The following is a 23,970-nucleotide window of genomic DNA, read 5'->3' as shown; positions in this document are numbered from 1 at the left end:
AAAGAAAAAGAAAGAAAGAAAGAAAGAAAGAAAAGAAAGAAAGAAAGAAGAAGAAATCCGTAAAAAAAATTAAAATTTATTTATTCCATCATCGCTACTACTAAGGATTCCAGGGATTGAAACCCTGGAGCGAAAAACATTTTACAGGCAGTCTTCGACTTACAACCATTCATTTAGTGACCATTCGATGTTACAACGGTTCTTAAAAAGTGACAAATGACTGTTTTCACACTTAACGACCGTTGTAGCATCCCCATGGTCACGTGATCAAAATTCAGAGATTCGCTACACAACGGTGGCAAAAAAAAGTTGTAAATATGGGGTTACAACTCAGGTAACAACCGCCTTGCTTAGCGACAAATATTTTGGGCTCAATTGTGGTCATAAATTGAGGACTACCTGTAGAAGGATTAGGAATTGTGAAAAAGGAGAGGCATAGCATACCAAATGGAAAGAAAAATGGCAGACATCTGACGAGACCAGTGTGGTTGCAGTACAGGGAAAGGACCAAAAGACTGGAGAAGAGCTAATGTTGTTCTAATCTACAATATTGTAGATTAGACCTGAGGGTAGAACAAAACGCAATGGGTGGAAATTAATAAAGGAGAGAAGCAACTTAGAACTTATGGAGAAATTTCCTGACAGTGAGAACAATTAATCAGTGGAACAGAAGTTGCCTCCAGAAGTTGTGAATGCCCCAACACTGGAAGTCTTTAAGAAGATGTTGGATAGCCATCTGTCTGAAACGGTATAGGGCAGTAATGGCGAACCTTTTTTGGCTCGCGTGCCACAAGTGGGGGGAGCGCAGGGGGTCGAGTGCGGGCGTGCGCACCCATAATGCAACGCGTGACCCCCCCAGTGCGCATGCGCACACAACGCGCGCCCTGCCCCATTTTTACATTTTTTTTGCCCTCCCCAAGCTCCAGGGGCTTTATAGGAGCCTGGGGAGGGCGAAAAGAGCCTCCCCAACCCCCCGGAGGCCCTCCAGAGGCTTCAGGGACTGTACGGAGGCTTCCCTGAAGCCTTCGGAGTGCTTAAAACCACCCTCCGAGCAAACCGGAAGTGACTTCCGGTTTGCTCGGAGGGTGGTTTTAGCGTTCCAAAGGCTCCAGGGACGGTCCCTGAAGCCTCCATGGGGGGGCGGGGGAGGCTCTTTTCGCCATCCCAGGCTCCTATAAAGCCCTGGAGCATGGGGAGGGGGAAAAATAGCTTTTTAAAAAAGGTGAACTCAGCTGGCCAGCGCGCGCATGCGCGCTGGCCAGCTGACAGGGCAGCGCCTCACGTGCCCTGACAAATGGCTCCGCGTGCCACTTGTGGCACGCGTGCCATAGGTTCGCCATCACGGGTATAGGGTTTCTGCCTAGGCAGGGGGTTGGACTAGAAGACCTCCAAGGTCCCTTCCAACTCTGCTATTGTATTGTATTATATTGTATCTATCTATCTATCTATCTATCTATCTATCTATCTATCTATCTATCTATCTATCTATCTATCTATCTATCTACCTATCTATCTATCTATCTATCTATCTATCTATCTATCTATCTCTATATCTATCTATCATCTATCTATCTATCTATTTATCTATCTATCATCTATCTATCTATCTATCTATCTATCTATCTATCTATCTATCTATCTATCTATCTATCTATCTATCTATCTATCTATCTCTATATCTGTCTGACTAGAAGACCTCCAAGGTCCCTTCCAACTCTACTATTGTATTGTATTGTATTGTATTGTGTGTGTATATATATATATATATATGCTGGTTTTGTTGTGTTCGGGTCTTTTCCCGTGTAAGGTTGAGATTGTCTTTGCAACGTTTCGGCAGGATCTCACCTGCCATCTTCAAGCGTGAGATCCTGCCGAAACGTTGCAAAGACAATCTCAACCTTACACGGGAAAAGACCCGAATACAACAAAACCAGCATACCTACACCCGTGAAAATCTACGAAAACAAATATATATATATATATATATATATATATATATATATATATATATATATATATATATATATATATATATATATATATATATATATATATATATATATATATACATACATACATACATACATACATACATACATACATACATACATACATACATACATATATATATATATATATATATATTACTGGGAATCGAGCAGGGCTATATTGCATATTAGGCCGATGTAATTGCCACTAAGCCACAGGCTCTCTTCCTTATCAGCATATATAAATGGCTCTACCCTTCGGGGTGTGTGTTCTCTTAAGATACAGCCTGTTGTGCCTTAAAATGGCTTCTAACGTACTGCCGTAAAATGGCTTCTACTGTGCAGCTCAGTGAGTTGCCATGGTAACGGCTTCACAGTACTCCACAAGGGGACTCCCTCTGATAAGGGGAAAATCCAACATTAGAAATTATGTTGGTCCGGACATTTCCCCCCTATAAATAAATACCGGTCATCGACTAGTCTTTTTAAGAGAAAGAAGGTCAAAAAAGTCAGGTTGACTTCAATACCTGGGAAGGTGCTTGAAAAAAATCATCAAGCAAAGGGTTTGTAAATATTTAGAAACAAACAAGATGATTTAGAAGGGACCTTGGAGGTCTTCTAGTCCGACCCCCTCCTCAAGCAGGAGAGACTCGACAATTTGAGAAAAGTGGCAGTCCAGTCCCTTCTTAAAAACCTCCAGTGATGAAGCACCCACAACTTCTAGTGGCAAGCTGTTCCACTTGTTGATTGTCCTCACTGTTAAGAAGTTTCTCCTCAATTCCAAGTTGCTTCTCTCCTTGATGAGTTTCCATCCGTTGCTTCTTGTGTGGCCTTCAGGTAGTTGGGAGAATAGCTTGACCACCTTCTCTCTGGGGCAGCCCCCCAAATATTGGAAAACTCATGTCTCCCCTAGTCCTTCTTTTCATTAAACTAGACATACCCAGTTCCTGCAACCATTCTTCATATGTTTTAGTCTCCAGTCCCCTAATCCTCTTCGTTGCTCTTCTCTGCACTCTTTCTAGAGTCTCCGCATCTTTTCTACATCGTGGCGACCAAAACTGAATGCCGTATTCCAAGTGTGGCCTTACCAAGGCCTTATAAAGTGGTATTAACCCTTCGCGTGATCTTGATTCTATCCCTCTGTTGCTTAAATGGGTTTGTTTCAAAAGGAAAATAGGTTAAGCCAGATGAATTTTACCACTTTTAATTATTTTTTTTAAAAATTCTCTTCTTACCTGAAACGACAAGTAGAACGTCTGCCACTGCCGTGTCCAAAACATCGTGATAATCATTAAGCCGGTGACAGAGAGGAAGAGGGTGAAGATGACCACATGCTAAAGAGACCAAAGAGGTTTATTGATTGACCAGTGGCCAATTTAAGAGGTCTTGTTTATTGATTGACCAGTGGCCAATTTAAGATTTGTGGACTTCAACTCCCAGAATTCCTCCACTTTAAGACACATGGACTTCAACTCCCAGAGTTCCTCAGCCAACCATATCATTTGACACTTTGAAGAGTTGTGGACTTCAACTCCCAGAATTCCTCAGCCAACCATGTCACTTGGCCCTTTGAAGAGTTGTGGACTTCAACTCCCAGAATTCCTCAGTCAACCATATCACTTGGCCCTTTGAAGAGTTGTGGACTTCAACTCCCAGAATTCCTCAGCCAACCATGTCACTTGGCCCTTTGAAGAGTTGTGGACTTCAACTCCCAGAATTCCTCAGCCAACCATATCACTTGGCCCTTTGAAGAGTTGTGGACTTCAACTCCCAGAATTCCTCAGCCAACCATGTCACTTGGCCCTTTGAAGAGTTGTGGACTTCAACTCCCAGAATTCCTCAGCCAACCATGTCACTTGGCCCTTTGAAGAGTTGTGGACTTCAACTCCCAGAATTCCTCAGCCAACCATGTCACTTGGCCCTTTGAAGAGTTGTGGACTTCAACTCCCAGAATTCCCCAGCCAACCATGTCACTTGGCCCTTTGAAGAGTTGTGGACTTCAACTCCCAGAATTCCTCAGCCTAATCTATACCTGTACCTTTGGTTTTTCTTACCTAGCTGTAAAATCTTATACCTTTTTTTTCCTACACTGAATTTAATTTCCTAGGACTGATTTTCCCAAGCTGGAAGGAGATTGGCAATTTGGAAGGAAGTCAAATGAATTTACCTTATGACACCAGTGCATTTCCAACTCTTGACTTTCAAACAGTAGTAAAACTGCTATAAACTGTAAAATAAGGGCACATGCTTAGTTGTAGCCAACCATTGGCGTGGGAAGAGGAAATTCATGTACTACTAAATTTAATAAATTAATGTTAACAGTTTATTATTAATATTATTAATAAATAAATAAATATAGGTATTACTTTTTCCCTAGCAATCCTCAGCCTTATAACTTAATGTGAGGCGTTCAACTACTAGAGATTTCAGAAATTGATACTGTGTGTTAGCAGATATAAATTCCATTGCTATCAGATACAGGAAGTCCTTGAATTACGGCCACGATTGAGCCCAACATTTCTCTTGTTAAGTGAGATTTGTTAAGTGAGTTTTGGCTCATTTTACCACCTGTCCTGCCACGGTTGCTAAATTAATCACTGCAGTTGTTAAGTTAGTCATACGATTGTTAACTGAATCTGGCTTCCATGTTTTTTCATGACCCAACTAGGTAACATCATCAATGATAGAAGGAGACAGGGTTTGTGATGGAGGAGGAGGAGTAGGAGTAGGGTGGGGCATAGGGTCTTTGGTGCTCTCTGAGCTGGGTTGTTTCCTTGCAGATGTTTTATGACTCAACTAGGTAACATCATCAATGATAGAAGGAGGCAGGATTTGTGGTGGTGGTGGTGGTGGTGGTGGAGGAGGAGGAGGAGGAGGAGGAGGAGGAGGAGGAGGAGGAGGAGGAGGAGGAGGAGGAGGAGGGGGGCGGCCATGGGCTCCTTGGTGCTCTCTGAGCTTCGTGGTTTTCTTGCAGATGTTTCATTACCTAACTAGGTAACATCATCAGGATCTATAAGAAACACAAGCAAGCTCAGAGAGTACCAAGGATCCCACATCTGGAGGTATTATGTCAAAAAAAAATCAAGGTAGCAGAAACAACCAGTCCTTCCTAGTTTTTGTCACTGTTGCAACACGTGTTTTAAACATTTCCATCCCGTGGTCATAGCTACTGTTTTCAACTATTCATCTATCCATCCATCCGTCCATCCGTTCATCCGTTCATCCGTTCATCCATTCATCCATTCATCCATTCATCCGTTCATCCATTCATCTGTTCATCCGTCCGTCCGTCCGTCCGTCTGTCCATCTGTCCATCCCTCCATCCGTCCATCCATCCGTCCATCCTTCCATCCGTCCATCCATCCATCCGTCCATCCATCCTTCCATCCATCCTTCCATCCATCCTTCCATCCATTCTTCCATCCGTCCATCCATCCGTCCGTCCATCCATCCATCCTTCCATCCATCCTTCCATCCATCCTTCCATCCATTCTTCCATCCGTCCATCCATCCGTCCATCCATCCATCCATCCATCCTTCCATCCATCCATCCATCCATCCATCCATCCATCCATCCATCTGTCCGTCCGTCCATCCGTCCATCCATCCATCCGTCCGTCCATCCGTCCATCCATCCGTCCACCCATCCATCCGTCCGCACGTCCATCTGTCCATGCGTCCATCCATCCATCCATCCATGCATCCATCCGTCCATCCGTCCATCCGCCCATCTGTCCATCCATCCGTCCATCTGTCCATCCGTCCATCCATCCTTCCATCCATCCTTCCATCTGTCCATCCGTTCATCCTTCCATTGACCTCCTGTCACTCCCCTGCACACCCCAGAAGTTGGAGCATTGTAACCCTGTCACACTTCCTTCAGCTGAAAAACCGACCCTCGGAGCCTCAAGGAGAGAGCGTCCTTCCAACTGGACGCCCAAAACTTTTTTTTGGGGGGGGGGGGGGTCTGCTGCTTTTAGCAATAAATCAGTTTTAATGCCACCTTCACGGGTGCAGACCTGCTCTTTCCCATCTGCCTTTGGAACGGAGCCTCTGCCTCTGAGCGCCCGTCTCTTCCCACCTGAGACTTTCCACGCCATCACACAAATCGCCCCTTTCATTCCAGTTGAGTCCAACATCCACGCCATCGTCCTTTGGGCAAGTCCTTTCGTCAAAGGAAGGCTGGACTTACGATTAAGAAGAAAAGGTATGAGAAGACGAAGACCGCCAGAAACAGCAGGAAAGTCGACCAGTGAAACCAGTAGCCCAGGTTTATGAAGCTGTACCTAACAGGATGACAAGGGACGGAGACAGGTAGAGGAAGAAGTCGTTGTTCAGGAGCAACTGGCTTCGTTTCTCCTTCCCAAGCAGAACGACAGAGTTGGAAGGGACCTTGGAGGTCATCTAGTCCAACCCCCTGCTCAAGCAGGAGACCCTATCCCATTCCAGACAAACGGTTGTCCAATCTCTTCTTAAAAGCCTCCAGTGTTGGATGCGGCAAAGGTCGTAACTGTGAAAAATGGTCACGAGCAGAGGTGGGATTCAGCTGGTTCAGGGCCAGTTCAGGCAAACCTGAATGATGCTAATTTTACATGTGGTTCGCCTAACCGTTAGTTGCAAGGGCTGGCTGGCCCCACCCAACCCTCCCTGCTCCTCGCAGGAGTTTCCACGCGGCCCGTTCAACATGTCAGATAAATGCAGGGCCTGTGCAGAGGCTCGGGGGGGAGGGGGAAATGGACCTCCCTGAATTTCCGGAAGTCTGGAAATGGGCCATTTTCACTCCCCCCCCCCCATGAGGTCAAGTAGGCCATGCCCACCAGGCAGAGAACTGTTTGATAAAAATTTTAACTCCCACCCCTGGTTATGAGTCACGTTTTTCATTGCCATCGTGACTTTGAGTGGTCAGTAAATGAACTGCTGTACATTGAGGACTACTTGTAGTAGCACTAAGGACACTTACCAATCAAAGCTGTTGTAGTCATTCCTGGCTTCTCCCCACATATACAGGAAGACAAAGGAAAAGCTAAACGTCAGAACCAATACGGAAAAATACATGCATTCTCCCTGCAAGTGAAAAACAAAAAAGGATGCTTAGATTAACAGAGCTGGAAGGGACCTCGGAGGTCATCTAGTTCAACCCTGCACCCAAGCAGGAGACCCGACACCATTTCTGACAAAGCCTCCAGGGATGAAGCTCCTACAACTTCTGAAGGCAACTTCTGTTCCATGGGTTGATTGTTATCTCTGTCACAAAGTTTCTCCTTATTTCCAGGTTGAATCTCTATTTCCATCCATTATTCCTCGTCTGGCCTTCAGGTGCCTTGGAAAATAGCTTGGCCCCCTCCTCTCTGTGGCAGCCCCTCAAACACTGGAAGATGCTATCCTGTCTCCCCTGGTCCTTCTCTTCACTAGACCAGCCATGCCCAGTTCCTGCAACCGTTCATCGTATGTTTTAGCCTCCAGTCCCCTCATCATCCTGGTTGCTCTTCTCTGCCCTCTTTCTAGAGTCTCACCATCTTTTCTATAGTGTGGTGACCAAAACTGGATGCAGTATTCTAGGTGTGGCCTTACTAAGGCTTTATAGAGTGGAATTAGTACCTCCTTTGATCTTGATTATATCCTTCTGTTAATGTATTTTAGGATTACATTGGATTTTTTGGCTGCCGACTCATACTTAGCTGGTTATCCACTAAGACCCCAAGATCCCTCTCACAGCATCACATCTAGACTTCTGCTACCTGAAATGAAGGTTGTGGAGGCTACCCCTGGGAATTTAGTTTTCCAAGGTTGCTCCCACTTGCTTCAGCCTACCTTCATAAAAAGAAGAAAAAGCAAGCAAAATGCCCACTTATAGCACTAAGCAGAAGAGGGATAAAATCAAATTCATTAAAAGTTTGACTTAATGGACCATTCTCGGTGGAAAGTGTGTCCTTTAAATCCAGCTGTCCATTAAATCCAGCTGTCCGTAAAATCCAGCTGTCTGTTAAATCCAGCTGTCCGTTAAATCCAGCTGTCTGTTAAATCCAGCTGTCTATTAAACCCAGCTGTTAAATCCAGCTGTCCGTTAAATCCAGCTGTCCGTTAAATCCAGCTGTCTATTAAATCCAACTGTCTGTTAAATCCAGCTGTCCGTTAAATCCAGCTGTCTGTTAAATCCAGCTGTCTGTTAAATCCAGCTGTCTGCTAAATCCAGCTGTCTATTAAATCCAGCTGTCTATTAAACCCAACTGTCTGTTAAATCCAGCTATCCCTTAAATCCAGCTGTCTGTTAAATCCAGCTGTCTGTTAAATCCGGCTGTCTGCTAAATCCAGCTGTCTATTAAATCCAGCTGTCTATTAAACCCAACTGTCTGTTAAATCCAGCTATCCCTTAAATCCAGCTGTCTGTTAAATCCAGCTGTCTGTTAAATCCAGCTGTCTGTTAAATCCAGCTGTCTGCTAAATCCAGCTGTCTATTAAATCCAGCTGTCTATTAAACCCAACTGTCTGTTAAATCCAGCTATCCCTTAAATCCAGCTGTCTGTTAAATCCAGCTGTCTGTTAAATCCAGCTGTCTGTTAAATCCGGCTCTCTGCTAAATCCAGCTGTCTATTAAACCCAACTGTCTGTTAAATCCACCTATCCCTTAAATCCAGCTGTCTGTTAAATCCAGCTGTCTGTTAAATCCAGCTGTCTGTTAAATCCAACTGTCTCTTAAATCCACTGTCCGTTAAATCCAGCTATCTGTTAAATCCAGCTGTCTGTTAAATCCAGCTGTCTGTTGAGGAAAGAGGAAAATATCATTGTACCTGATTGCAACACCAGAGTCCTGGTTTGATCCTTTTGCGGTTCTGGTCTTGCCAGTGGCAGGTATATAAGCCAATCAAGCAAGAAATGAAGGCTTTGTATTTACAGCTTTTGATCAAACCACAACTTGGATTTCTTGACATGGATTTCTTGAATTGCCACAACTTGGATTTCTTGACGTGGGTAGGAGAGTTCTCCATCGGTAGGTCGTCTATTTGTGCGACCTGGAAGATGAATCCAACAAAGAAGTCGGAGAGGAATGGAGAAGAGACCCGGAGCTCCTCCCCTAATTCAGGGCTCTCCAAATTTGACAACTTTCAAGATTTGTGGACTTCAACTCCCAGAATTCCCCAGCCAGCTTGACTGATTTAGGAATTCTGGGAGTTGAAGTCCACAAGTTTTAAATTCTGGGAGTTGAAGTCCACAAGTTTTACAGTTGGAATGTGAGGAGGACTCTTATCTTCACCCTGGTCTCAGTCTATCTAGACCAGGACTCTCCAAAATTGGCAAAAAGAAGACTTTTGGACTTCAACTCCCAGAATTCTGGCTGGGGAACTCTGGGAGTTGAAGTCCACAAGTCTTAAAATGACTAAGTTTGGAGATCCCTGCTCTATGAACCTGCTCTGGATTTTTTTAAAAAAATATCTATCAAATCTTGAAAACTCTGGGTATAAGTACCACCACAATTGAGAAAATAGATTGGACAGCTATTTGTCTGAAATGGTATGGGGGTGGGTCTCCTGCTTAAGCAGGGGGTTGGACTAGAAGACCTCCAAGGTCCCTTCCATCTCTGTTTTCTGTTAAAGAGTGATGCGTTAAGATGATGAGGATTTGAAAACGTTGGCCGTGAATAACTAGGCCTGTCTAGTATAACAAAGAGAAGGACTAGGGGTGACATGATAGCAGTCTTCTAATATTTGAGGGGCTGCCCCCCTGACGAGGGGGAGGGTGTCCTATTCTCCAAAGCAGCTGAAGGCAGGACAAGAAGCAATGAATGGAAAGTAATAAAGGAGTGAAGCAACCTGGAACTAAGGAGGAATTTCCTGACAGTGAGAACAATTAACCAGTGGAACTACTTGCCACCAGAAGCTGTGGTGCTTCCATGGAGGTTTTCAAGAAGAGATTGTACAACCATTTGTCTGAATTGGTTAGGGTCTCCTGCTTGAGCAGGGGGTTGGACTAGAAGACCTTCAAGGTCCCTTCCAACTCTGTCATTCTGTTATTCTTCTTTTTGATGCATCACATATAGTCAATCTATGTGCCATTGGTTTCTGTGCCTTATTATAAGACATGCCCTCCCTTTTTGGAGGGAGGGGGAGGAGAAAGGGTGTGTGGGTGGGTTCATATGTGGAGATTGAAAAGGCCTCTTTGCAAAGGTTGTGGATGTTTCTGAAATTCAGGGATGGCGTAGGTAGGGTCTTCTGCTTGAGCGGGAGGGGGGGGTGCGTTGGACTAGATGACCTTATCAGATCCCTTCCAACTCTGTTAATCTGTTGCCAGCTCTGTGCCAACTCAGATGCCCGTGTTTTATGGGCAACAATACAGAGATACATTTTCAAATGAAAATAAAACAAGACTGCACGCAAACAAAAATGAAAAACAACCAACGAAGTGAAGTGAAATAATGAAATGAACAACGATGGAAGCTGAAAATAAATTTACCGGGAACATTGGTCTCGTTTCCATTCAAGACGCAGGCAAGGAAAAATAAAAGACCAGAGGGTGAAATGATATAATAAAAGGAAATCAAAGAGCAGAAACTTAAAAAGAAGTTAAATTTGTCTCGTTTCAATTAAAGAGGCAGGCCAAGAAAAATAGAAACAGACAATTGTTGGAAGAAATGTCCTTCTGGGTTCGGCTCCAAGTGGGGAAAAAAACCACTGGAGACATGGAGGCTGTTTGGAAAGATGGTTTTAATGGTGGACAGGACCGCATGGCTTGAGCTCCTGAGCAGAAAGGGGGGATCAGATGCTTCCAGATGTTGGGTGAAGAAGAAAAAGAGTCGAAATGCGGAAAGTCCCTGATTTTACACCCTCTCTGGCCTTTGATCTTGAGCTTGTATTCTGATTGGTTGTCAGACTCCCAAGGGTGGAGGGTCTTAGCAAACTTTGTAGGTTGTGTGTCTTTTGAGTCCCAAGCTTGGTCGAGCATTGCTTCTTCCCAGGTGCCCTCTGGCGAGACGGGTAAAGGGCAAATACGATCACGCCTTAATCCCATCACCTTGGAGCTGATGGGAGGGGGAGATCTTTGTTATGCAGAATAGACTGGCCCAGGCTTCTTAATGGACCATTGACAAAGGCGGGGGCTATTAAGAATGAGTCTGTTTCCTGCCTAAAAAAACATGTTTCTCCGTTTGTTACCCAGGGAAAATATAATAGTCTGCCTTTTCAATATTTCCCAGGGTATTTCATTTTTCTAGGCGGGTGGGGTGGGTTTTAACTTCCTACAATATGAAATGAAATAATGAAGCAGAAAAAATGGTTTGGGCAGTTAAAACTCTAATTTGCCTTTTTTAAAAAAAAAACAAAAAACTATTGATGGAAACCAAACTGGGATATTTTTAAAACCAGAAAAAAAAAACATTTGATTTCAATACAATACAATAGTAGAGTTGGAAGGGACCTTGGAGGTCTTCTAGTCCAACCCCCTCCCTAGGCAGGAAACCCTATACCGTTTCAGACAAATAGCTATCCAACATCTTCTTAAAGACTTCCAGTGTTGGGGCTTTCACAACTTCTGGAGGCAAGCTGTTCCACTGATTGATTGTTCTGATTTCTCCTCAGTTCTAAGTTGCTTCTCTCCTTGATTAGTTTCCACCCATTGCTTCTTGTTCTACCCTCAGTTGCCTTGGAGAATAGTTTGACTCCCTTTTCTTTGTGGCAACCCCTGAGATATCGGAAGGCTGCTATCATGTCTCCCCTAGTCCTTCTTTCTCTTAAGCTAAACATACCCAGTTCCTGCAACCGTTCTTCATATGTTTTAGTCTCCAGTCCCCTAATCCTCTTTGTTGCTCTTCTCTGCACTCTTTCTAGAGTCTCCACATCTTTTTTACATCGTGGCGACCAAAACTGAATGCAGTATTCCAAGTGTGGCCTTACCAAGGCATTATAAAGTGGTATTAACACTTCACGTGATCTTGATTCTCTCCCTCTGTTGATGCAGCCTAGAACTGTGTTGGCTTTTTTAGCAGCTGCTGCCCACGTCTGGCTCCTATTTAAGTGGTTGTCCACTAGGACTCCAAGATCCCTTTCACAGTTACTACTATTGAGCAAGGTCTATTCTGTACCTGTGCATTTCGTTTTTCTTGCCTAAATGTAGAACCTTTTACTCTTTTCACCATTGAATTTCATTTTGTTAGATAGTGACCAATGTTCAAGTTTGTAAAGATCCTTCTGTATCTTTAGCCTATCTTCTGGAGTGTTGGCTATTCCTGCCAGCTTGGTGTCATCTGCAAATTTGATGAGTTCCCCATTTATTCCCTCATCCAAATCATTGATGAAGATGTTGAAGAGTCCTGGGCCTAAAACAGAGCCTTGGGGTACTCCACTGCATATCTCCCTCCATGTAGATGCCGTTCCATTGAGAACTACACGTTGAGTGCGGTTGGTCAGCCAGTTACGAATCCATCTGGTGGTGATGCTGTCCAGCCCACATTCTTCTACTTTATCTAGTAGTAGGTTATGGTCTACCTTATCAAATGCCTTACTGAAGTCCAAGTAAACTATATCGATGGCATTCCTCTAGTCCACTAACTTTGTCACATATTTCATAAAGATACCTTTGAAAAAACAGCTCTGGTTTTGCTTTCCTGCAAAGCCAGTCCCTGTCTCTTCGGCCCAGCTTACCTTCTTTGCCAGAAATTCCACTTTTCTTGTTTCCAGAAACTTTCTGGATAATCTTTAACTGCCATGGAACTTTTCAAGCTCCAACATTCTTCCCATGGCTGTCGTTCGTTGCTGCTCATTTCCGAGTCAAATCCCAGTGTCCTTCTCCCGTAATCACATCCGAATCTCTTTCCTGCCTGCGCAAAACAACACGGGTGGTTCTCGACTTCATTTAGCGACCTTTCAAAGTTACAAAAAAAGGGACTTACAACCTCTGTGACATCCCCATAGTCACAGGATCAAAATTTGGATGCTTGGCAACTGATTCGTATTTATGACGGTGGTGGGGGTCACGCCATCCATTTTCGCGAATTTCTGACAAGGGGGGAGCCAGATTCACTCAACAAACGGGTTGCTAACTCGATTTGCAGGGATTCACTTAACAACGTATGGCAAGAAAGGTCGTAAAACGGGGGGAAACTCTCTTCGTAAATGTCTCGCTTAAAAATGGAAAATGTGGGCCCAATTGTGGTCGTAAGTCGAGGACTCTCTGTCTTGCTCTGGATTTATTTTTTATTCTGTTTCTGTTATCCCCTTTTTTTTCTCCTTCATTGTTCTGTTCTTTCTTTGGAATTGTGAGGGGGAGAAGTTAATTCACTTTAAATTTTAATGTGAACCCAACCGTGTTTGCATTCTGTAAAGCAACTGGGAATGCATACTGAAACTGGATTTTTTCATTATAGGTAGTCCTCACCTTATGACCACAATCGAGTCCAAAATTTCCACTTGTTGAGCAAGGCAGTTAAGTGAGTTTTGCCTCATTTTATAACCTTTCTAGGGATGCGGTGGCTCAGTGGCTAAGACGCTGAGCTTGTCGATCAGAAAGGTCGGCAGTTCGGCAGTTCGAATCCCTAGTGCCGCGTAACGGAGTGAGCTCCCATGACTTGTCCCAGCTTCTGCCAACCTAGCAGTTCGAAAGCACGTAAAAATGCAAGTAGAAAAACAGGAAACACCTTTGGTGGGAAGGAAACAGTGTTCCGTGCGCCTTTGGCGTTGAATCATGCCGGCCACATGACCACGGAGACGTCTTCGGACAGCGCTGGCTCTTCGGCTTAGAAACGGAGATGAACACCGCCCCCTAGAGTCGGGAATGATTAGCACATATGGTCGTATCAATGAAAAACGGTCATAAGTCATATTTTGCAGTGCCGTTGGAACTTTGAATGGTCACTAAACGAACGATTGTAAGTTGAGGACTATCTATTTTAAAGAGATGGGATTAGCACCTTGAGCATGACGGTCTAAAAAGCCTCTTTTCTAACTCCCATGTAAACGTGGATAGTACACAGGCACACGAAGCACATAGTTCGGTGAGTAAAAGCTTCACCACCACTGACCTACACCAGGGGTCGGCAAACGTAAACACTCCAAGAGCCATTTGGACCCATTTCCCACAGAAAAGAAAATGCCGGGAGCCCCAAAGGTCCTAACCAGAAGCTCCCTGTTCAATTCCGGAGCTGTCCGGAAGTTCAGTTCCCCCACCATAGAGTCTCCTCCTAGCGCGGCAAACCTTTCCCTCTACCTGTCCTCACCGAAAGCCCTATCAATTGTGGAGCTGACTGGAAAACCCGCCCACTGCCATAGAGTCTTCTCCTGGTGCACTGTGCTTCTCTCCCCTCCCCCTCACCGGAAGCCTCTCAAAATTGTGGCACCGACCGGTGACGGAGCCACAGCAGAGGGAGGAAAGAGCCACATGTGGCTCCATAGCCACAGTTTTGCTGACTCCTGGGATAGATGATTGAAACTCTTAATAAATGTTTCCTGCAGCTCTTCCAACTGCTTTGTCATGCTGTTATTCGTGTCAGTCTGTGTCAATCATTTTTAAAAGCAATTTTTCCCCTCCTGTCACAGCCAAATATGAATATCAATGACCTTAAGGAATCCTGGGTGCTCTCTGAGATGGGTTGTCTCCTTGCAGATGTTTCATTTCCCAACTAGGTAACATTGTCAGTGCTCAAAGGGAGTGAGGGTTGTGGTGGAGGAGGAGGGGAGTGGAGGAAGTGGAGGAGGAGGAATGTAGGGTCCTTGGCAGTGGTGGGATTCAATTTTTTTTACTACCGGTTCTGTGGGCATTGCTTGATGGGCATGGCATGACTTGGTGGGCGTGGCAGGGGAATGATACTGCAAAATCCCCATTCCCTCCCGATCAGCTGGGACTTGCGAGGCAGAGAATAGATGGGGGCGAGGCCAGCCAGAGGTGGCATTTCCCAGTTCTCCGAACTACTCAAAATTTCCGCTACCGGTTCTCCAGAACTGGTCAGAACCTGCTGAATACTCCCTCTGGTCCTTGGTGCTCTCTGAGCGTAGTTGTTTTCTTGTAGACATTTCATTACCCAACTAGGTTGTCAGGGTGTGAATTCCTCCCTGAATTAACGAGGTGTGGACCGTGGAATTTCATTGTAGTATACTTTTGAAATAAGCGAAAATAAACCCGAGGCATAATCTAATAAAAAAAAATCTTGAATGTAAATAAAGTAAAAATGCAAACTTACTAAGCTAATAATTAATCACATCTTGGCAGGAAGGAAGAAGGATATGATGTAATGGCCTGCGCAGTAAGTCATTTGCTGATGATAAGACAGTTCATTCTACTGTATAACTCAGAATATAGGCACGGCTGTATTACCATTCTAAAGCAAATTCCAAAAAAGATTAGAGAAAAAAGGAGGAAGTACTCTTCCTTATCAAAGAGGAATTTGGTTCAGATGCTACAATAGAGGAATTTGGTTCAGATGCTTATTGCCAGAAGGAATGCTGATTTTCTGGGAGGGAAGCCGAGTTAGAATTAAGACAGTGGACGAGGCAGAGGTCTTTAATAATAAAAAACATCTTTCCCTCCCAGAGGACAAAGATAGCAGAGGTGGGGAAAAAGGCAGCAATGTACAAGATATGGGGAGGGGGGGGGGCACAGCTCCACCAGTGGTCAGGGAGGAGGGAGCAATATCGAAAAGGCTCAGGTCACAAAAATAAATATATTTGAAATATTATTGTAATTGTTGATGTATTAGAAAGTGACAAAGAAAGAGATGATTGCCAGGAGGTATAAATGGGACTATAAATGGACCTAGCTACCTGCGGGATCGCATCCTACCACATACATCCCTGCGACCAATCCGCTCTCACAGGGAGGGACTCCTCCGGGTGCCGTCCACCAAGCAATGCCAACGGGCGGCACCTAGGAGTAGAGCCTTCTCTGTGATGGTCCCAACCCTCTGGAATGACCTCCCCCCCAATATCAGAACTACTACCGACCTCCGCTCCTTCCGACAAAAACTTAAGACTCACCTGTTCCAATTAGCTGGCCTGGCCCATTTATAGTCCCATTTATACCTCCTGGCAAATATTTTACCCTGGGATAGTTTTTAGGGGTGTTTCTAATGTATTTTTAAATTTTTAAAATTTTAAATCTAACTTTAACTATTGTACAGTAAACTATTGCTACCTCCTCCAGCCACATTTATATTTATTTTATATTTATATTATATATATTTACTGTTTTTAATATGACTGTACACCGCCCCGAGTCCCTTCTGGGAGAGGGGCGGTCTAGAAATTAAATAAAAGTTAAAACTTAAAGTTAAAGATTGAACATGTTGATATAAAGTAAGAATTCTGTTTATGCTATCCTTTACATGTTATCTTTAAAATTGTAAAAGTGTGAGATTTGGGGGGATTTCTACTGCTAACATGGGAGCTACTAAAATTTTCTATGTACCCCTATTACCTTTTCCCTATAAATGTTTTAAAACCAATAAAAACTTTTTACAAAAAAAAAAAGAATATAGGCACGGCTGGCATACCAAATAAACGCAGTGACATAGGTAACATGTCATCCGTGCTAGAAGGGAGGGGGGATATGTGGAAAGGAGGAGGACAACAACAACTGTACGGTCCTTGGTGCTCTCTGAGCTTGGTGGTTTTCTTACAAATGTTTCATTACCCAAACTATCATCAATTAACAACAAACCTGATGATGTTAGCTAGTTAGGTCACGAAAGGTCTGCAAGAAAACAACCTAGCTGAGAGGGCACCAAGGGCCCCACATTTCAACCCTGAACTAGAAATATTCTCCTTCCCCAATAAATGGTCTTTTATCAAACAACTACTTTAGCTAAGAGCTCAGTCATCCCGTGAAAAAATATCTTGCAAACTAACCATATGTGCCAATTGCAGCATCTACCATCCGGCGTGGACAAAATGATCACAGCTTGCGAAATAGCAAGGACGAACAGAGTTAAAAGATTTCATTTTACTTTTATCGAAATTAAGGCAATACATTCCATTTCCCGAGGTAGCAAGAGAACGTCCTTATTCCCCCAACATGCTTATTTACTAGCTTCCTACAGTCTTCTGCGGGATCCCGGGTCAAAACGGTCGTAAGCCGCTCTGCTTCCGGACAGGATACGAGGTCAAGATTTTGGAGACCCACTTGGGGCAGTCGACCAAGGTCAGCAGATGGTTGCTGGCCCCCAAGTCTTTGCCAAACAGGAAGAGCAAGGCGTTGGAGAACGCCAGGCCGATGATCATGGCCGCCAGCACCCAAGCCCCTTTGGAGAGGAGGACGATGAAAGTCTTCTGAAGGCCTCGGGAATCTTGGGTCAACTTGGCCTGCACCATCTCTTGGAGCAGGGAAGGACTCTCCATCCCAGCGCCCGTCTCCATCCTGCCAAAGGGGGACTGCTCCAGCTGCTCCTCCAGAGCCAGGACTTGGTTCTCCAGCGCCTTGCAGATCTCTTCCAATTCCGCCGCCGTGCGCGACAGCTCGACGCACTGCTTCTTCTCGTCCTCGTACTGGCGCTTGGCGGTCTCGATCTTCGCCTCCAGCTGCTTGAAATACCCCACGATATGCTCCATCACTTGTTTTATTCTCAGCATGCCTTGGTCCCGAATGGCTTTGGACTCCTGGAATTTGACCAGCTGGTTAGAGACCTTCTGGATTTTGGAGCAGAGCACCCGGTTGGTGTCTGCCAAGGTCTGGTTTTGGGCCTGCAGGGCGACGCGCGTGCCTTCCCGTTCCCGGAGCATCTCCTGCAGCTCTTCCTCTTCCTTCTCCAGGTCCTCCACGATGGTTTTGAAGCAGTGGACTTTCTCCTCCAGGCCCTTGTTCTCCTCGTTCATGTGCTTCATCTCCGTCGCCAGCTCTTGGTTTTCAAGGTCAAGGTTGGCCGCTTTGTCCCGAAGGTCCCAGAGCTCCCTCTTCAATGCTTCCTGGATGTCCATAAGGTGGGACGCTTCGGATTTCTCCATGGGGCTGGGAGAAAAGACCTTGAATCCGGCGCCGCTCCTCTTGAGTTCACAGCTGAGGGACAAACAGAGGAAGAGTAAGTGTCATGTGTCAGGGTTCCAGATAGCATTCAAAATTAAATCAGAGTCCGAGGCAAAGGATTCCTCAAAGTTCCAATTTATGAAGAGAGCCATGTTGGCACATCTGGAGAAACCTGTATCTGAAAGCTTCCCTGTTTTCCCCACTCGGTTGAAAGTTCAAGATCTTTCCCCCACACCCACAAGTCCATCACATGGTCCAATCTTCCACTGCCATGCTTGCAGCTTCCACCCATCCAGTTCCGGTCAGGTGCAGAGACAAAGGATGACCTTGGCTTTCTAGAAAGAATGTTGTTATGGCTACATCGCATCTAACTCTGTACAATCCCCCCCTCCCGTTTTCCCACCATAGAAAATGCATAGTAGAATAATAGAAAGTGTGGCAGGCCTAATATCCACAAGAAAAGATAGCTGCAGCCGGACACTTAGCATATTCCACCTGCTTTTGAATTTTTTCATATGGACTGACCGTCAGGTAGGTTTTGAACAGGTTAACAGAGTTGGAAGGGACCTTGGAGGTCATCTAGTCCAATCCCCACCCAAGCAGGAGACCCTACACCATTTCTGACAGATGGCAGTCCAATCTCTTCTTGAAAGCCTCCAGGGATGAAGCTCCCACTACTTCTGAAGGCAACTTCTGTTCCATGGGTGGATTGTTCTCACTGTCAGAAAATTTCTCCTTATTTCAAGGTTGAATCTCTCCTTGTTCTATTTCCATCCATTATTCCTTCTCTGGCCTTCTTCAGGGGATTTGGAAAATAGCTTGGCCCCCTCCTCTCTGTGGCAGCCCCTCGAATATTGAAAGATGCTCTCCTGTCTCCCCTGGTCCTTCTCTTCACTAGACTAGCCAGGCCCAGTTCCTGCAACCGTCCATCGTATGTTTGAGCCTCCAATCCCCTCATCATCCTGGTTGCTCTTCTCTGCACTCTTTCTAGAGTCTCAACATCTTTTTTATAGTGTGGTGACCAAAACTGGATGCTGTACTCTAGGTGTGGTTTTAGTAAGGCTTTATAGAGTGGTATTAGTACCTCCCTTGATCTTGATTGTATCCCTCTGGTAATGCATTTCAGGATTAGCCTATCTCCCTGGATTAAGTTGGTTCAGGGATGGGAGGCCATTAGGAAAAACATACACATCCCCAATCCAAGCAAGAGAAAAAATTAGAATAGAATAGAATAGAATAGAATAGAATAGAATAGAATAGAATAGAATAGAATAGAATAGAATAGAATAGAATAGAATAGAATAGAATAGAAAATGGAAGGGAAGGGAAGGGAAGAGAAGAGAAGAGAAGAGGGATATGGAATGGAATAGAATAGAATAGAATAACAGAGTTGGAAGGGACCTTGGAGAGCTTCTAGTCCAACCCCCTTCCTAGGCAGCTAACCCTACACCACTTCAGACAAATGGTTGTGTAACATCTTCTCAAAAACTCCCAGTGTTGGGGCATTCCCAACTTTTGAAGTTTCCATTGATTAATTGTTCTGTCAGGAAATTTCTCTTTAGTTCCAGGTTGCTTTTCTCGATTAGTTTCCATCCATTGCTTCTTGTCCTACCCTCAGGTGCTTAAAGAATAGGTTGACTTTAACTTTAGACCAGGGGTGTCCAAACTTGGGAACTTTAAGACTTGTGGACTTCAACTCCCAGAATTCCCCAGCCAGCATAGCTTACTGGCTGGGGAATTCTGGGAGTTGAAGTCCACAAGTCTTAAAGTTCCCAAGTTTGGACACCCCTGACTTAGACCATGTTGTATATCTAACCAAACTTGTGAATGATATGTGAGAGTGACCTTGGGAGACTGGAGGAGGAACCTCAAACTGGCCAATGGAGAGACAACCAAGAGACGAGTCTGCGGAAACTCCGGCCAGTAAATACTCATCTTAATTCAGATGTCCAGACTCCACCCCACAAGGGATTATTGGGTCGTTAAAAGAAGATGATTATGATTATTCTGAATTGGGTCAAAGCATCATCCAAAGTTCTGGATGAGATGCTTGTTTATTGGGAGTTTAGAGAAACCATCCTGAAAGGACCCCTGAAAAATGAAAGGACCCCTGACGGATTAGAGCATACACAGAGTGTAACCCAATTCAGCTTTTGTTAAATTGCTGTTGAGAGAAGCTCCATTGCAACCTAACGTGCCAACTTCATAGGTAAAACTTCTAGGCCAATTGCCAAGCTTAGCCTAGTAAAGTAACAAGTGGATTGTGCAAAGCAACCTTGCTTGCAACTTGAAATGTATGTTCAGCATTCCCTAACAAAGCTCTGTCTTATATGCCAGAAAATGTATTTCTTTCCCCTTCTAAAGGTCTATTTTCATAACACAGGGGTGTCCAAACTTGGGAACTTTAAGACTTGTGGACTTCAACTCCCAGAATTCCCCAGCCAGCATAGCTTACTGGCTGGGGAATTCTGGGAGTTGAAGTCCACAAGTCTTAAAGTTCCCAAGTTTGGACACCCCTGGCATAACATGAAATAATGTTTCTAACACTAGGACGATTTGTGCAAGCTGCGTAAGACTAGAAGATGTTTGACCAAAAGTTTTTCTTTTTCCACGGCGACCACGACGGTGAGGTGCGAGTCTTTTGTTTGTTTGTTTGTTTGTTAAGGTGGGAGACAAAAACGCCATCAAGCTTTTGCTTCCCGCAGAAGATAAAAACTGGTTATCCAAAGCCTGGTGTTCAGATTCTGAGCTGAACTCAAAAAAACCTTACGGGGTCAAAGCACCGTCCAACGTTCTGGGTGAGGTGAGATGAGGATGCTTGTTTATTGGGAGATTAGAGAAACCATCATTTGGCTTACTCACCGAAGGATCCCCCAATTCCCACGAGAGAAATGGCCTCTCCCATCAAACAGCCCAGCATCCACCACAGCTGAGTCCAAGGCAAGCCCAACTGCCTTGCTGCTGATGTCACAATTCACAAAATCTCCAGCCAATCAGGACCTTTCATGGGAGGCATCCTTCCCAGAGGCTCTATCGCAGTGTTTCCTAGAGGTGGAGCTCTCGCCTCACCCTCAAGAGGTTGTGAGTTCAATCCTAGGTAGAGGCAGATGTAGGGCCTCCTGCTTGGGCAGGAGGGGGGGGTTGGACTAGATGACCTGCCAGGTCCCTTCCAACTGTGTTCATCTGTTAATGCACTTACACTCAGGCAGCGGAAGGGAGCCTTTTAGTGCGAAGTCTGTAATAAATCAGAAGTCACATGGCTAAAGGCTACACGGGGTGGAGTGATTGATTGATTGACATTTGGAGACATGGAAAGGTGGCTTACAAATTGAAAATGTAAGAGGAGATTCCGTAACGTTGAGCCAAAATTAAAAGAACCACACACTCCAGAAAACGTCCAGCATTTATTAGATTTTTTTTCTTTAAAAACCCTCCTTTATTATTTTATAAGTAACCCAAAGTGGTGAATGTACCTAATACTTCTTCTTCCTCTTATGTTCCCAACAACAACAATGGGAAAAGATGAGGGGAGGGGAGTTGAACTGAGAGAGAAATACTGGTCCCAAAGCACCCAGCCAGCTTTCATGGCTAAGGCAGGACTAGAATTCCCCGTCTCCTGGTGATTGGCCCAAAGTCACTCAGCTGGCTTTCATGCCTAAGGCAGGACTAGAACTCCCCGTCTCCTGGTGATTGGCCCAAAGTCACCCAGCTGGCTTTCATGCCTAAGGCAGGACTAGAACTCCCCGTCTCCTGGTGATTGGCCCAAAGTCACCCAGCTGGCTTTCATGCCTAAGGCAGGACTAGAACTCCCTGTCTCCTGGTGATTGGCTCAAAGTCACCCAGCTGGCTTTCATGCCTAAGGCGGGACTAGAATTCACTGTCTCCTGGTGATTGGCTCAAAGTCACCCAGCTGGCTTTCATGCCTAAGGCAGGACTAGAACTCCCCGTCTCCTGGTGATTGGCCCAAAGTCACTCAGCTGACTTTCATGCCTAAGGCAGGGCTAGAACTCCCCATCTCCTGGTGATTGGCTCAAAGTCACCCAGCCAGCTTTCATGCCTAAGGAGCAACTAGAACTCACCATCACCTTGTGGTTGGCCCAAAGTCACCTAGCCAGTTTTTGTGCTTAAGACGGAACTAGAACTCACTGTCACCTTGTGATTGATCCAAAGTCACCCATACAGGGAAGGAACCAGTGTTCTGTGCCGCTTTGGGATATAGCCATGTGCACCACATAACCACAGAAGTTTCTTTGGACAATGCTGGCTCCTTTGGCTAAGAAATGGAGAGGAATCTACCCCCAAGAGTCAGACCCAACTGGGCAGGGGAAACTTTTACCTTTTCAAACCAGGCATGGAAATTCTGTCTCTTTTTCATGCCCGTCACATGTAAAAGAGTTTTCGACTTCAACTATGCAGGAGTGGCGGTTATCTTGGCTTTTTTGACTCTCCCTGATGCCCCCCGTTAGATGGGATGGGGGTGGGGTCTCCAATGACTGCTATTTTCCTCCCCCCCCCCCATCTTTGCTGAAAGAAACATAGTCTGCTAAGCTGTTGGTTTGAGCTCCGAGCTTGGCAACTTGATTGCAAACGTTTCGTTAAGGAGCCCAATTCAAAACGCGCTGACGACGCCTCCTCAAACGGTGACAAAATGTTTGCAAGCAAATTGCCCCGCTCGGAGCTCAAACCAACAGCCTAACTACCAACCTGCTAATATTCAAACCCATTTCAAACGTAGTCTGCTTTTGCAAACAGGACCACGGTTTGCTGAGTTAGTATATCCACAACACTGACCCTAAACCAGGGGTGAAACGCGACCGGTTCAGGCCGGTTTGCCCAAACCGGTAGTAAAAAAAATGCTAGAAATCACGTGGCACAGCTCATTGTTGAACAGCTAATTTTTGGAAGCTTTTTTTTTTTATTTTTAAAAGCATTTTTTAACCTGATGATCAGCTGTGTAACAATCAGCGGTGCTGCATGATTTATATTACGGAAAGCAGGAGATCCTGCTTTCCAGTGAACCTAAATCGCGCAGCACAGCTGTTCCCCCCCCCTCACTGTTCTATTTAACCTTTGCAGACCCAGAAAGGGCTTCTTAATCTGGTGCGCATGTGCAGAAAGCACATGTTTGGAGTGCATGTGTGCGGGAAGCGAACCGGTATCGAAGCAAACCTGTTGTCAGGCCTGCAGCCATCTTTTTTTTTTGGATCTTAGGCCTGCCACACTTTCTATTATTCTACTATGCATTTTCTACTGTGGGAAAATGGGAAGGGGGATTGATTCGGGTTAATGACAGGGTTCCAAATAGCATCCAAAATTAAATCAAGAGTCCACGGCAAAGAATTGCTCAAAGCTCCATCTTATGAAGAGAGCCGTGTTGGCACATCTGGGAAAACCCAAATCGGAAGGCTTCCAGGTTTTCCCCACCCAGTTGAAAATTCAAGATCTTGCATCCCCAAACCCAGAAGTCCCTCCCATGGTCCAATCTTCCACTGCCACGCTGGCAGCTTCCACCCATCCAGTTCCGGTCAGGTGCAGAGGTGCAAAGACAAAGGATGACCTTGGCTTTCTAGAAAGAATGTTGTTATGGCTACCTATCATCTAACTCCGTACAATCCCCCCCCTCCCATTTTCCCACAACAGAAAATGCATAGCAGAATAATAGAAAGTGGCCTGAGATCCACAAGCAAATATAGCAGGCTTCGGAGATTTCACCTAACCCTGGATAACTGCTTGCAATCCTGGTGGGCAAACCCGGTTTAGCTTAGCGTGTACTGTGTGAGATGAAGCACAGCAGGCAGCCACCTCAGGCAATCCTGGTAGCGAAGGCCCATGGTGCACCTCCTGTCCTGCAAGCACGCACCCCAATCACCATTGTGCTACTCAAGAAAAGGCCCAATCCCGCCAACAGCCGGCGGCCATCTTAGTCTTTGCCTTAGCCAGCCCTGCAAGGAGTGGGGGTCTCCCCTGAAGCTGCAACCCCAAAGAGGGACCCCCCCAAACCATTTCTGTGGAGAAAGGGGAGAAGGGCAGAGACCTCCAACACAAT

At 45.2% G+C, this 23,970-nt stretch overlaps 2 protein-coding genes across 2 annotated transcripts in view; both read right to left on the bottom strand.

Moving 5' to 3' along the window:
• The window catches only part of GDPD4 (glycerophosphodiester phosphodiesterase domain containing 4), a gene marked incomplete at its 5' end in the record, with an annotated part of 22,077 nt that extends 15,941 nt beyond the window's left edge, over positions 1-6,136 (bottom strand). The window contains 2 exons of the mRNA XM_081952365.1: positions 3,224-3,322; positions 6,070-6,136. Of these exons, the coding sequence (XP_081808491.1) occupies positions 3,224-3,322; positions 6,070-6,136 (166 nt within the window). The remainder of the gene's footprint in view (positions 1-3,223; positions 3,323-6,069) is intronic.
• Positions 6,137-16,931: 10,795 nt separating this feature from the next.
• On the bottom strand, positions 16,932-20,871 carry LOC309392012 (uncharacterized protein). The gene is made up of 2 exons (XM_081952900.1): positions 20,787-20,871; positions 16,932-17,957 (listed from the first exon to the last, which is right to left on the bottom strand). Exon 2 carries the CDS (start codon positions 17,903-17,905, stop codon positions 17,024-17,026), a length of 882 nt encoding a protein of 293 aa, XP_081809026.1. The 5' UTR covers positions 17,906-17,957; positions 20,787-20,871; the 3' UTR covers positions 16,932-17,023.
• Between the last annotated feature and the right edge of the window lie 3,099 nt (positions 20,872-23,970).

The sequence above is a fragment of the Natrix helvetica genome (genome assembly GCF_964273705.1).
Source record: "Natrix helvetica genome assembly, chromosome: 4".
Lineage (NCBI taxonomy): Eukaryota > Metazoa > Chordata > Lepidosauria > Squamata > Natricidae > Natrix > Natrix helvetica.
Note: the sequence above shows the minus strand (reverse complement) of the source record. Positions and strands in the feature narration are given on the sequence as shown.

Excerpts from the sequence above, each read along its gene's own strand:
- LOC309392012 (XM_081952900.1), bottom strand. The coding sequence starts at position 17,905 with ATGGAGAAATCCGAAGCGTCCCACCTTATGGACATCCAGGAAGCATTG.